This window comes from Trachypithecus francoisi, unplaced genomic scaffold (genome assembly GCF_009764315.1).
Source record: "Trachypithecus francoisi isolate TF-2019V2 unplaced genomic scaffold, Tfra_2.0 Lachesis_group19, whole genome shotgun sequence".
NCBI lineage: Eukaryota > Metazoa > Chordata > Mammalia > Primates > Cercopithecidae > Trachypithecus > Trachypithecus francoisi.
This window is the reverse complement of record NW_022681464.1, coordinates 32,524,166-32,539,193: the sequence shown is the minus strand read 5'-3', so window position 1 is coordinate 32,539,193 and position 15,028 is coordinate 32,524,166. Positions and strand designations below refer to the sequence as shown.

The 15,028-nt window shown below is 42.9% G+C and overlaps 1 protein-coding gene across 4 annotated transcripts in view; it reads right to left on the bottom strand.

Annotated features, from left to right (window-relative positions):
* The window catches only part of TMEM241 (transmembrane protein 241), a 146,906-nt gene extending 134,692 nt beyond the window's left edge, over nucleotides 1-12,214 (bottom strand). For 3 of the 4 annotated variants that reach the window (XM_033178136.1, XM_033178138.1, XM_033178137.1), the window contains exons 1-2: nucleotides 12,039-12,214; nucleotides 4,907-4,953 (exon numbers count right to left, since the gene is read on the bottom strand). In XM_033178136.1, the coding sequence (XP_033034027.1) occupies nucleotides 4,907-4,953; nucleotides 12,039-12,110 (119 nt within the window). In that variant the 5' untranslated portion in view covers nucleotides 12,111-12,214. The remainder of the gene's footprint in view (nucleotides 1-4,906; nucleotides 4,954-12,038) is intronic. The other variant, XM_033178139.1, reaches the window with a different exon arrangement.
* Between the last annotated feature and the right edge of the window lie 2,814 nt (nucleotides 12,215-15,028).

Here is a 15,028-nt window from a genome sequence, read left to right as displayed (position 1 = left end):
TCCCAGGTTCTGAATTGTGCAGTTAAATGGAGGGTAACCATTCACTACAGGTGAATTTAAGGAACAGATGGAATTTAAAAAGCAAGCTCCATGAGGGCAGGGATCTGTTTTCTTCACTGATGTACCCCAGGCATCTGCAGAATACGTTGCTCTGCCCTACCGGACACCAGGCATTGTTCTAGGCACTGGGAATACGCCAGTGACAAAATGGATAAATCAAAATTCCTGCCTTTGTAGATCTTACATTCTATGGGGGAGGTGCATTCAGTCTGTCTCATCCAAGGACAGGGAGGAGAATGGCAATCCAAGCATAGAGATCACCCTTTCCTACGCACATTCCATCAGTCCCTCTACCTTTAGAGATGTGGAAAGACAATCAGAACCAAAACATGCTTGCTTCTCTGTAAGAAAGAAACCGGTATCCCAGCTTTATTGACTAAAATATCCATAATCACAGAAGATACTTTAAAACTTTTGCTATGAGGCCGGGCACAGTGGCTCACGCCTGTAATCCCGGGAGGATCGCTTGAGGCCAGGAGTTCAAATCTGCAGAGAACTATGATCATGCCACTGTACTCCAGCCTGTGTGACAGAGAGGGAGCCTGCCTCTACAAAAACAAACAAACGTGTTTGCTATGAAATATTAGGGAGGAGCTTGATAAAGTATTTTAAAGTTCACCTGAAATAACATAGCGGTGATAATATAACGAACATTTTTTTAAAAGAAGAAGAATGAGGGACGGCTGGCTCTACTACATATTTAAATGGTTTAATAATTAAACCAATTCAGCACTAGTCCCTTAAACATCAAAACTGATGAATACATACCCAAAAAGAGACTTTAGAAAAATGACTTTTTAAAAAAATCTTTTATTTTTGGGATGTCTCACATTGTTGCCCAGATTGAAGTGCAGTGGCATGATCTCAGCTCATTGCAACCTCCGCTTCCTGGGTTCAAGCAATTTGCGTGCCTCCGCCTCCCAAGTAGCAGGGATTACAGATGCTTACCATCACACCTGGCTAATTTTTGTATTTTTAGTAGAGACAGGGTTTCGTCATGTTGGCCAAGCTGGTCTCAAACTTCTGACCTCAAGAGATCCTCCCACTTTGGCCTCCCAAAGTGCTGAGGTTACAGGTGTGAGCCACTGTGCCCAGACAAAAAATGACTTTATACAGATGCTCTTCAACTTACAGTGGGGTTATATCCCAACAAACTGATCATACGTTAAAAACGTCATAACTGAAAGAGCACTGAATACACATAACCTACCGAACACCAGAGCTTGGCCTACTTACCATAAACATGTTCAGAACATTTATAGTAGCGTGGCTGGCTGAGAGCTGCAGCTCACCACTTGCTACTACTGCCCAGTACCAGGGGAGAGTATTGTATGGCATATCGCTAGCCTGGGAAACAGCAAAACTCAAAAGCTTAAGTATGATTTCTACTGAAAGCATATTGCTTTCACATCATCATACAGTCAAACAATTTAAGTCCAACCGTCGTTAAGTTGGGACAGTCTGTATATGATATTAACAAACATATACAGATTATTATGCCTTTGGACATAAGGCGAAAGGAAGGATTACACAATAAATGAGGCTAGTATAAATTAGTTAACTACTGGGGAAGGGACAATTTCCTTACATTGCACCATAGACTAAATTAAACTGTCAACAATTAAAGCTTGAATAAAGCTTTAAGAAAATATAGGTGAATATCTAAATGATGATTATGCCTTTGGGAATAAGGCAAAAGAAAGGACTACAGAATAAATGAGGCCAGTATATATTAGTTAACTACTGGGGAAGGGACAATTTCTTCACATTGCACCATACACTAAATTAAACTGACAATGATGAATAAAGTTTTAATGAAATATAGGTGAATATCTAAATGGTTTTATGATGGAGAAGAAAAAAACAAAAGCAATGGAAGCAATCATGAAAGAAACAGTCAATATATTTGACCACATAAAAAATATTTAAATAATCGAAATAATTATAAACAAATTGAAAGGCAAAGAACAAATTGCAAAAATTATTTCCAAAAACATAATGGACAACAGATTGAGCTCATTAAAATATAAAGAATTTATTAAATTAATAAGAAAAACACTAAAACCTCAATGAAAATAAATGGATAAAAGGCACAACTAGACAATTCACCGGAAAAGAGATACAAGTGGATAATATGCATAAGAAAATTGTCCAACTTGATGAATAACCTAAAAAATTATACGACAAAACAATACACCTTTTGCTCATGAAATCAGCAAAGAGAATCACAGTTTGAGCACAATATTATCGAAACGTTCATGTAGAGGCTGGGTGGCAATGTCAATTGGTCAAACATTTTTGCAAAAGAATATGTTAATATTCAAGAATACTAAAGAAGTTCATGCACTTTAACCCAAATTAATCAATTTTTTTTTTTTTTTAGAGACAGGATCTCACTTTGTCACCCAAACTGGAGTTCAGCGGTAAGATCACAGCCCACCGCAGCCTCTAACTCTTGGGGTCCAACAATCCTCCTGTCTCAACCTCCTGAGTAGCTGAGACTACAGGTTCATGTCATCATGCCCAGCTAATTTTCTTTTTTTTTTTTTTAAGATTCAAGGGGTGTATGTGCAGATTTGCTACACGGGTACATTGTGTGATGCTGGTTTCGGCCTCTGTTGATCCTGTCACCCAGTGAACACAGTACCTAATAGGTGGTTTTTCAATCCTTACTTACGTTTCTCCCTAACTCTCCCCTTGGGGAATCCCCAGTATCTACCATTCCATCTTTATGTCCATGTGTACCCAATGTTCAGCCGCCATTTACAAGTAAAAACATGCAGTATTTGGTTTTCTCTTTCTATGCTAATTCACTTAGGATAATGACCTTCAGCTGCATACATGTTGCTGCTAAGGATGTAATTGTGCTCTTTTTTACGGCTGTGTAGTATTCCACAGTATATATATACATATATATACACACATATGTACATATATACCAAATTTTCTTTATCCAATCCACTGTTGATGGGCACCTAGGTTGATTCCTTGTCTTTGCTGTTATGAATAGTGCTGTGATAAAATACATGCGAGTGTAGGTACATTTTTGGTAGAATAATTTATTTTCCTTGAGTATATACCCAGTAACGAGATTGCTGAGTCAAATTGTAATTCTATTTTTCATTCTTTTAGAAGTCTCCAAGCTGCTTTCCACAGGGGTTAAGCTAATTCACCATCCTACCAACAGTGTACAAACATTTCCTTTTCTCCAAAACTTTGCTAACATGTTATTTTTTGCCTTTTTTTTTTTTTAGACAGATTTTCACTCTTGTTGCCCAGGCTGGAGTACAATGGTGCGATCTCGGCTCACTCCAACCTCCGGCTCACTCCAACCTCCGCCTCCCAGGTTCAAGTCATTCTCCCGCCTCAGCCTCCCAAGTAGCTGGGATTACAGGCATGCGCCATTATGCCTGGCTAATTTTTTTGTATTTTTAGTAAAGATGGGGTTTCACCATGCTGGTCAGGCTGGTCTTGAATTCCTGACCTCAGGTAATCCACCCACCTTGGCTTCCCAAAGTGCTGGGATTACAGGCGTGAGCCACCACACCGGCCATTTTTTGACTTTTTAATAAGAGCCATTCTGACTGGTATGAGGTGGTGTCTCATTGTGGTTTTGAATTGCATTTCTCTGATGATTTGTGATGTTAAGCATTTTTTCGTATGTTGGCCACTTGCACATCTTGTTTTGAGAAGTGTCTATTCGTGGACCTTGCCTACTCTTAAAGGAATTATTTAGTTTTTTTCTTGTTGATTTATTTACGTTCCTTATAGATTGTGGATATTAGTCCTCTGTTGGATACATAGTTTGCAAATATTTTCTCCCATTCTGTAGGCTCTCTCTTTACTCTGTTAATAGTTTCTTTTTGGCCGGGCGCGGTGGCTCAAGCCTGTAATCCCAGCACTTTGGGAGGCCGAGATGGGCGGATCACAAGGTCAGGAGATCGAGACCATCCTGGCTAACACGGTGAAACCCCGTCTCTACTAAAAAATACAAAAAAATTAGCCGGGCGAGGTGGCGGGCGCCTGTAGTCCCAGCTACTCGGGAGGCTGAGGCAGGAGAATGGCGTGAACCTGGGAGGCGGAGCTTGCAGTGAGCTGAGATCCGGCCACAGCACTCCAGCCTGGGCGGCAGAGCCAGACTCCGTCTCAAAAAAAAAAAACAACAACAAAAAAAAAATAGTTTCTTTTGCTGTTCAGAAAGTCTTTAGTTTAATAAGGTACCAATTGTCAATTTTTGTATTTGTTGCATTTGCTTTTGAGGACTTACCATAAATTATTTGTCTAAGACAATGTCCAGAAAACTATTTCCTAGGTTTTCTTCTAGGATTTTTAGAGTTTGAGATCTTAAATTTAAGTCTTTAATCCATCCTGAGTTAATTTTTGTATATGGTGAGACATAGAGGTCCAGTTTCATTTTTCTGCATATGGTTAGCCAGTTTCCTTTTTCATTTTTTTTTTTTTTTTTGGAGACAGCATCTTGCTATGTTGCCCAGACTGGTCTCGAACTCCCGGCCTCATACAATCCTCTTGCCTCAGCCTCCCAAAGTGCTGGGATTATAGTAATGAGACACCATGCCTAGCCTAACCCAAATTTCTTATGTAGGAATCAATCCCAAAGAAATAGTTGGAAATTTGGCAGACTTGAACACAAAAATGTCTAGTAACATTGTTTTCAAACTCCCAAAATGGAACATAAATGTCTGTTAATAAGGTGGCTAAATATCTTACAATATGTCTATTTGCCAAAAAAAAAAAAAAAATCTATGCAGTTATTAATACTATTTCAAAGAATGATGTTGGTTGGACATTTCCTAAAAATGTACATAAAGAGCAAGGAGATACTCACCCCTGGAATAATGTAGGGTAGGTAAATTTCAAGACAGACAGCACATACTGAAAAACAAACACCAGATTATTGGACATTTCAAATGACAGAAAATTGACAAACCATATAATCAAAGACATTTCTATTAAAGAAACATAACCACATAACCTAGGTAAATTCAAGTTTTAAAAAGGCCATTATTCTCATCAAAATCACAAACTGGGCAAACAAATGACCTCCTAAGTCATACTAAAGAAATTGAGCCGGCCGGGCACGGTGGCTCACGCCTGTAATCCCAGCACTTTGGGAGGCCGAGGCAGGTGGATCACAAGGTGAGGAGTTCGAGACCAGCCTGGCCAATATGGTGAAACCCCGTCTCTACTAAAAACACAAAAATTAGCCAGACGTGGTGATGCACACATGTAGTCCCAGGTACTCAGGAGGCTGAGGCAGAAGAATCGCTTGAACCTAGGAGGCAGAGGTTGCAGTGAGTGGAAATCGTGCCACTGCACTCCAGCCTGGGCAACAAAGTGAGCGTCTATCTCAAAAAAAAAAAAAGAAAGAAAAGAAAAAAGAGATTGAGCCGCTTTTTCCCAGCGCTGCCAGAAGCCTGGCTGTCTTTTAATTGGTGAAATGCAGCTGGCATCATGAGCAAACAGGGAAGCACAGCAGCTGGGTCTGATGTTACAGATGTTGGAACACTCAGCACCTTCCCAGATGCCAGAAATGTCACATTGTAACTGTAGCAGCCCCAGAGTCATTCAGACAAGTCCCCGGACACAGTCTGTTTTCTCAGGGTATCCACTTTATCTATGGTCCAGTTTACCTAAAAATCCAATCCTTTCTTTGTTTCTCTTCAAGTAAAACCACATCCTAGTCTTTCTTTCCTTTGTTGTCCTTCAATTTTTGGGGTTTTGTATGTCTTTTGTATTAAATGATTTTTTTTTTCAAACTAATTCTGCATCTTAGGATTTTGTATGTTGTTTGCATTAAATGATTTTTTCAGACTAATTCTGCATAGGAGTTATAGTTTTTGCTGTGTTTTAGCATTTACGGACTTTTTTAAAACCACCTCAAGGTCAATTTCTATTTCTCTTATGTATATTTATGGATAATAATTGAATTTACAGCACTTTATGAGTGAAGGAATTGTGTTTTATCCTTCTGGGTATCTTTTCCATTTTTTTCCTATTATTGACCACCAAGAATTTATTTTTTTAGTCTAAAACCTTCAAATGGCTTTAGGCAAGGACTCTACTGATCCTTCACATGCTCTAAAAAAATGGAGTGGACTGGTGTTGGGCAAGTTTATGTATCTTCTTTTTTCCCAGGGATTAGTCCACACAGAATTCTCCTTGTTTGAGCTCCTAAATGCCACAATTATGGCTAACTGCCTATGCGTTGTTCTACACTTCCTCTTCTTCCTTGAAATCTATTTACTACATAATTCAATATGTTCCTCCCTACTTTTCTGATATTTTTATTCTCATATGGAGAAAAGGAAAGGATTAAGTGAGCATCTGAGTCATGGCCTGAAATACCCTTAACAAACTTCATTATGACAATAAATATTTAGTTTATTGTGTGCTTAGCTTTGGCCTACATACTGGGCGAAATCAAAGATTCTGAAACTCTTGCCTCACCTTGCTAAAGAACAGAGAAAAAAGAAATCTATGACAAATGGAATCAAGGTCCTAATTGCTGTCCCCTTCTGGCAATTCCTCACATCACTGAGAAGTGTTGTTCAGACAAAATGCTATTGGATTGAACAGCAAAGCCCTAGCAATGAGGTTCTTGAGGGAAGAGAAGGAGCAATTTGGGAGCTATTCACATCTGTAATCCCAGCACTTTGGGAGGCCAAGGCAGAAGGATCACTTGAGCCCAGGAGTTGAAGACCAGCCTGGGCAACAGGGTGAGACCCCATCTTGACAAAAAATACAAAAATTAGCTGGACGTGGTTGTGCAAGCCTGTAGTTCCAGCTACTTGCGAGGCTGAGGTGACAGGATCACTTGAGCCTGGGAGGCAGAGGTTGCAGTGGGCCAAGATCACACCACCGCACTCCAGCCTCGGCAACAGAGCAAGACTCTGTCTCAAAAAAAAAAAAAAAAAAAATGGAGCCGTTGAAAGGTATGTAAGCAAATTTCTTATGTTTATTATCCACTTGCAACTCTTTTTTTTTTTTTTTTTTGAGATGGAGTCTCGCCGTCGCCCAGGCTGGAATGTAATGATGCAATCTTGGCTCACTGCAATCTTTGCCTCCCGGTTCAAGCAGTGTTCTTGCCTCAGCCTCCCAAGTAGCCATGACTACAGGTGCGCACCACCACGTCTGGCTAATTTTTGGCTACTCTTGAACTCCTGACCTCAGATGATCCACCTGTCTTAGCTTCTCAAAGTGCTGGGATTACAGGCGTGAGCCACTGTGCCCGGCCTTGTATCTCTTTTTTCAGTGAATTGTCTACTTCTGCCATTTACCCATTTATTTTCACTGAGGTTTTAGTATTTATTAATTTAATAAATTATTTGTATTTTACAAATGCCAACCACTTGTCCAGATCAGAAATGAACTTTGCCTTTGAGCTGAAGGCTCAATTGCTATGACGGGAAGAAGAACAGCTGGTTGCCTAGGGCCTGATTACAGCTGGAACCTCCCAAAGGACAGAGGAACATGTCATCAGCCTGGGCCAGCCCAGGCCACCAAGCCAGAGCTCAAGGGTGTGGTGCTTTCTCCTCCCTCCCTACCTAGGGCAGCTTCCTTTGACAGCACACTTGCTGCTTCAAATTTCTAACAAATATTGACCATTCTTGCAAACAATAGAAGGGGTCAGAATGAGCTATATAAGATTTTTTCAAAATAATTTTCTTTCTACAAATAAATAGAGGAATGGCTGAAGGAGAAAATTACACTAAGGAATACGGAAATAAACTGAAATGGAAGCTTCAAAAAACGAGAAGAAAGCATCCTCTACTTTAGACAAAAAAAAAAAAATCTTCACTAATTCAAAAGAAAATTAATGTGGCAGAGAAATTACATGCTCTTTGCCACATTAGAGTAGAATATGCTTATAATAGAATATGCTCATAGTAGAATATGCTCATGGTAGAATATGCTCATGGTAGAATATGTTCATAGTAGAATATGCTCATAGTAGAATATGCTCATAGTAGAATACACTCATGATAGAATATGCTCATGGTAGAATATGCTCATAGTAGAATGAATATGCTCATGGGGTATCCACTGCAGATTTCTTCCCAGTTGGCCTCTAATTGGTCCAAGCAGACCCCCCTGAGCCTTGATTGCCAGAAGGGAACATCACCGTCCTGGTTGAGAAGATGAAACAATGGCCATAAAAGGCTCAAGCTTCCAAGAGATATAAAGTTCCTCACCAGGGTCTCATAATGTACAACCTCCCTGGCTCTCCCATCTCCTCTCCTCCACTCTGGAGCTCACCTCCTCCTCCCTCTGTGGACAATCTCCTTTGTCTCCCCTTCTTTCCTGCCACTAATTTGTCACTACACAAATTAGAATAGTTAAATTGAAAAAACCAGAGATTTCACAAATTCACAAATTCCTGAGTAGGTGCTACCAAAAAAAAAAAAAAATCTTCCTTTAGCTACTTGTCCCATGAGAAGAAAACAAATCTATTAAAAGTTATAAATTACTGTCACAGAATAAACAAAAGCTGTTCTTGACCTACTCTTTCCACTAGTTCTGACACTTCCCAACATCCCCAAGCCAAAGCATTCCAAACCATCGTATTTACATTCTCAGGGCCTGTGGTCAGCTATGATTTCGATTATTCAGATTATATAGTCTTGGGACCAAACAACTTTGTTTAATTTAATCTAACACCTAGACGCATTATACACATGGAAGGTATTTTGGCTTTTTTATTAAATTTGTTGGCTGGGCACGGTGGCTCATACCTGTAAACCCAGCATTTGGGAGGCGAAGGCAAAGTGGGCAGATTGCTTGAGCCCAGGAGTTAAAAACTAGCCTGAGCAACATGGCAAAACTTTGTCTCTATAAAAAAAAAAATACAAAAATTAGCCAGGCATGGTGGCACGTGCCTATAGTCCCAGCTACTGAGGAGGCTGAGGTGTGTGGATCGCTTGAACCTGGGAGGCAGAGGTTATAGTGAGCCATGATTGCACCACTGCACTCCATCCTGGGTGACAGAAGAAGACCCTGTCTCAAAAAACAGACAAAAATTTATAAAAAATTTTGTAAAAGTACCACAAATGAACACGTACATCCAGGCCAGGTGTGGTGGCTCATGCCTGTAATCCCAGCACTTTGGGAGGCTGAAGTGGGCAGATCATCTGAGGTCAGGAGTTCGAGACCAGTCTGGCCAACATGACGAAACCCCATCTCTACTAAAAATATAAAAATTAGCCCAGCATGGTGGTGCACGCCTGTAGTCCCAGCTACTCGGGAGGCTGAGGCACTAGAATCACCTGAATCCGGTAGGCGGAGGTTGTGGTGAGCTGAGATTTCATCACTGCACCGCAGCCTGGGTGACAGAGTGAGCTTGTGTCAAAAGAAAAGAAAAGAAAGAGAGAGAGAGAGAGAAAGGAAAGAAAGAAAGGAAAGAAAGGAAGAAAGAAAGAAAATGTACATCCAGAGAGGGGCATAAATTTCTATGAACTAAATGCTATTTGTCTGCTTTTTTTTGCTTAGATAAAATGTTTTTTATCTAACCAATGCCATGGCTCATGGGCTTTCATGACAGATGTGTTAATCTACCCCTTCTAATGATTATATGGAAATAAAAGAAAAGTTATTTTGTTTTAAAGTAAAATTTTATCATTATGTCCATCAGGTTCACTAGACAAATTAGAATAGTTAAATTGAAAAATCCAGAGATTTCACAAATTCCCAAATTCCTCAGTAGGTGCTATCAAAAAAAAAAAAAAAATCTTCCTTTAGTTTAGCTACTTGTCCCATGAGAAGAAAACAAATCTGTTAAAAGTTATTAATTACTGTCACAGTATAAACAAAAGATTGTCCTTTCTTTTCTTCCAGAGTAAGGACCACTTACCTTATAGTTTGCTACAATGGCAAGCACTAGGCACCTACCTTACAAACATCCTTTCTTTTGCTGAGATGAAGTCTCACTCTGTTGCCCAGGCTGCAGTGCAGTGGCCTGATCTCTGCTCACTGCAACCTCCGCCTCCCTGGCTCAGGAGATTCTCATGCCTCAGTCTCCCGAGTAGCTGGGATTACAGGCGCCCGCCACCACGCCCAGCTAATTTTTGTGTTTTTAGTCAAAATGGGGTTTCACCATATCTACCAGGCTGGCCTCAAACTCCCGATCTCAGGTGATCCGCCCACCTCAGCCTCCCAAAGCGGTCGTATTACAGGCCTGAGCCACTGTGCCTGGCCAACATCATTTCCATTAACTCTCACAACAACACTTTCTTTCTTTTTTTTTTTTTTTTTGAGATGGAGTTTCGCTCTGTTGCCCAGGTTGGAGTGCGAAATCGGCTCACTACAACCTCCGCCTCCCAGGTTCAAGTGATTTTCCTGCCTCAGCCACCTGGGTAGCTGGAATTATAGGCGTCTGCCACCACACCTGGCTAATTTTTGTATTTTTAGTAGAGACGGGGTTTCGCCATGTTGGCCAGGCTGGTTTCCAACTCCTGGCGTCGCCTCAGCCTCTCAAAGTGCTGGGATTGCAGGCGTGAGCCACCGCGCCCGGCCACAGCACTTTCAAGAGCACGCTCTGTCCCATCTTAAAGTTAAGAAACTTAGGTTTAGAAAGAGTAAGGTTCCAAATGCCAAGTAAGTGGAGCCAGGAAGTAAAACCCATAACTGCCTCCCAGGAAGGCTGCATTTATGGACCTTGAAAGGCATATCGCCATAACTAAAAATCAACTGGAGGCCAGGCGCAGTGGTTCACACCTGTAATCTCAGCATTTTGGAAGGCTGAGGCGGGCGGATCACCTGAGGTCAGGAGTTCGAGACCAGCCTGGACAACACGGTGAAACCTCATCTCTACTAAAAGTACAAACATTAGCCCCCGCGTGGTGGCGCACAATTGTAGCCCCAGCTACTCGGGAGGCTGAGGGGGAGAATCGCTTGAACCTGGGAAGCGGAGGTTGCAGTGAGCCGAGATCGCATCGCTGCACTCCAGTCTGGGTGACAGAGTGAGACTCTATCTCAAAAAAATGAAATACAAATAAAAACAAAAATCATACTGGAGAAGGAAAGGGGGTTGGGGAGCATCCTCTGAATATATAAAGGCAGCCATTCACCGTAGGATAGGAGGTAGAAGGAAATGCTGTTTGTTGATGGTTCTTTTCCAGAGAGGAAGAGAGGGGAGAGGAAGAGCGGAACAGGTGGGGAGCCCGCCGTAAGACCCCGCAGTGGGGCCAGATGGTCCTGCACCCTGTATTCCCACTTTGTCTGGGGCCAGCCCAGAGCCCAGGCCAACAGGTAATGCACCAGCCATGCTCACTCGGTCCTACTGGGTCCAACCTTTCCCTGCGTGGTACCAAACCTAAAGCCAGCTTCCCTCTCCTTGCAAAACAAAACCCCAAGCCTGGCACCACTGCTTCTCTGCCTCCTCGCCAAAAGGTTTTCATGATTTCATGACATTAGTTTAAACCTAAAACTAAATGTACGTTTTATTTTTTAAAATAATTCCATGAAAATCTCCTGAAGTGCTTACAGTGGAGACGTACAAAAAATTGATTCGGGAATCAGCAGTGCGAGGGGGAGACGGCTTAATCTCTTCTGTTTAAAGGCTTCTGGAACCTCACGGGGCTCTAGGACAGGGGCGTGTTTAGAAAAAAGGCAGGATGTGTCAGATTTCTTCTGACTCTTCCTTCCCGGGAGAGCAGGAGCCAATTGCTTGCTTGCTCTTAAAACTAGCACAGACAGCCCCACACCAAGTTCCCGGGAAGTGGCCAGCCCAAAAATCCTGTTTCCCTGGAGATGTGCCATGCTTTACAGTGCAGGAAACAGGGACAGTACAGGCTGACAAATCCTATTTCTAAAAGAGCATCCCACACACGGAGGAGGTTCGCTCTCCATCGCCACTAGGAAGAATGCGGTAAAAAGCTGGAGGAGGCTCCGTTTGTCAGGGGAAGATTATCGGACTCAAACCTCCCACGTGCAAACTCTGCCTCCCGCGCCCGCCCCCTCACCTTGTTGGTAAGGTAAGAAGCCAGGTAGCAGGTACAAAAGGTGAGGCCGACCAGGGACCTCCTCACGCACATCTGTCGACTCGTCCCTTCCCGGGGTCCAGCTGTGCCTACCCAAACCCCCTGGCCGCAGCCCGACCCCGGCAGCAGCAACAGCAACAGCTGCAGCCCCGAGACGGCCACGTGGCTCCGAGCTCCGCCAGTCAGCGCGGGGACCGCCCCGCCGTCTGCTTCCTTAAAGGGGCCGCGCCGGCGAAGGCCCGGCAGCCTGGGGACCGGCAGGGAGGCACCCAGCCGGCGGTCTGTCTGCAACCATGGCTGGCCTGGGCTGAGACAACCGGTACAGGAAGGTCAGACAGTCATCCTTCTTTTAAAAAGTAGAAAGTGGCAGAAGAGGAAAGAAGCATACCGCAGTTCACAATACCCCATCACTGTATAAAGAAAAGTGTTCATCGCTATCTCTATACCATAAGACCAAAATATTACCCGTGCTTCACTGAATTTTCCCAATTTTCTCCACTGAGTCTGTAGCGCTTTGGCAAATGACACAAAAAAGGTAACAACAACAAATGTTCATTTAAAAGAGGGAAGGTGAAGGAGGAAAGAACTGAAATTTAGTATAGGTTTTTAAAGTTTTGTTTGTAGTTAAGTCATTCCATTCCGTTGACATTTCTAGAAAATAAGAATCCTTTCCCAAAGTAGAGTTTCAAGCATAGCTCCTGTTGCTATTCCTATTCCTATTCCTAGTCTCTAGTGTGGAAAATTGGACTCATGAGGCTTCCGGCAAATATTAGTAAACCATGCAAGAAAATCTATTGATGGACTTAGACAATAGCAAGAAGTGCCACTGTTCTCTGCCTGTAGAAACACACAGATTTTCAGAAACACCCACACACAGAGAAACCATCACCTTAAGCCACAGCAAAAGTCCTCCTGGCCCTTGGTGCTGGAGCAGTGAATGGGAAAGGACACACCAACCTTGATGTAATTTTTCTGTTTTTCCGAGGCATGCCTTTTTTCTCTCTGCTCCCTCCAGCGTTGAGGGAGGGCTGACCTCGGCGTGTCCCCTTGAAGCCACTCCCCAGCCACCACTGTCTCATCGCAGTCCTTTGCCTCTGCTCACTTTTCCACAGGTCTCTTCCTGGGCCTACTGGTTGGTCTGCAGAGGGGATCAGCATATAGAGATGGAGGTGGACTGGTCACCCCTTCCCTCCCTTTGCTCCCACAGTCTCCTTCAAACCACTTGTACCGATGGATATAGCTTTCTCTACTGAGACTGGATGATATGGTTTGTCTGTACCCCCAAATCTCATCTTGAATTGTAGCTTCCATAATTCCCACATGTTATAGGAAGGACCTGGTGGCAGATAATTGAATCATGAGGGCAGTTTCCCCCTTACTCTTCTCGTGGTAGTGAATAAGTTTCACGAGATCTGATGGTTTTATAAGGGGAAACCTCTTTTGCTTGGCTTCCATTTTTTCTCTCTTGCTGCTGCCATGTAAGACGTGCCTTTTGCCTTCCACCATGATTACGAAGCCTCCCCAGCCCTGTGGAACTGTGAGTCCATTAAACCTCTTTTTCTTTATAAATTACCAAGTCTTGGGTAAGTCTTTATCAGCAGCGTGAAAACAGACTAGTACACGGGGTTATTAAAAAGGAAAAATAGCCGGGTGCGGTGGCTCACGCCTGTAATCCCAGCACTTTGGGAGGCCGAGACGGGCGGATCACGAGGTCAGGAGATCGAGACCATCCTGGCTAACACGGTGAAACCCCGTCTCTACTAAAAAATACAAAAAAACTAGCCGGGCATGGTGGTGGGCGCCTGTAGTCCCAGCTACTCGGGAGGCTGAGGCAGGAGAATGGCGTAAACTCCGGAGGCGGAGCTTGCAGTGAGCTGAGATCCGGCCACTTGCACTCCAGCCCGGGCGACAGAGCGAGACTCCGTCTCAAAAAAAAAAAAAGGAAAAATACAGAACAGGAAGAGAGGAGATGAAGCTTCAAAGGCACTAAATTTTCCTCTCCATAGAAATAAAATCATGTACGAAGTTAACACTTCACAAGGAGGCCCCTTCACAAGACTACACTCAGTTCTCACCCATCACTCTTGCCCCAGCGTTTGTGTCTCCTTCTCCAAAACACCAGTCTTTAATGACAATTTAAAAAGATCTGTGTGGCCGGGCTCGGTGGCTCATGCCTGTAATCCCAGCACTTTGGGAGGCCGAGACGGGCGGATCACGAGGTCAGGAGATCGAGACCATCCTGGCTAACACGGTGAAACCCCGTCTCTACTAAAAATACAAAAAAAAAAAAACTAGCCAGGCGTGGTGGCGGGCGCCTGTAGTCCCAGGTACTAGGGAGGCTGAGGCAGGAGAATGGCGTGAGCCCAGGAGGCGGAGCTTGCAGTGAGCCAAGATCACACCACTCACTGCACTCCTGCCTGGGAGACAGAGTGAGACTCCGTCTCAAAAAAAAAAAAAAAAAATCATTGTAACAAGACCAGTAGAGATTTATAAAAGAAAAATTAGCAAACGATTACCACACTCTTCACCACCACTACCCACATAACCAGTATTAACAGGTTGGTGTATCCTTCTACACTTTCCTCAGTATTCATAGATCAACATATACCCATTTATAAGTCGTTGCCTCACAAAAATGGATCTAGCTATTCACATTGCTAAACAACTTACTTTTACAACTACAGGTCAACACATAGAGATTTAATATTTTTAAAAAGCTGCAGGCATTCCATAGTATGGATATACCATAATGTATTCAAACATTCTGCTGTTGACATAATTATGTTGTTTCTAGTCATTTGCTACAACAAACAAGGCTATAATAAACATCTTTGGACATATGTCTTTACCTCCTGCTGGTTTAATTTCTGTACCATAAGACCAAAATATTACCCGTGCTTCACTGAATTTTCCCAATTTTCTCCACTGAGTCTGTAGTGCTTTGGCAAATGACTCAAAAAAGGTAACAACAA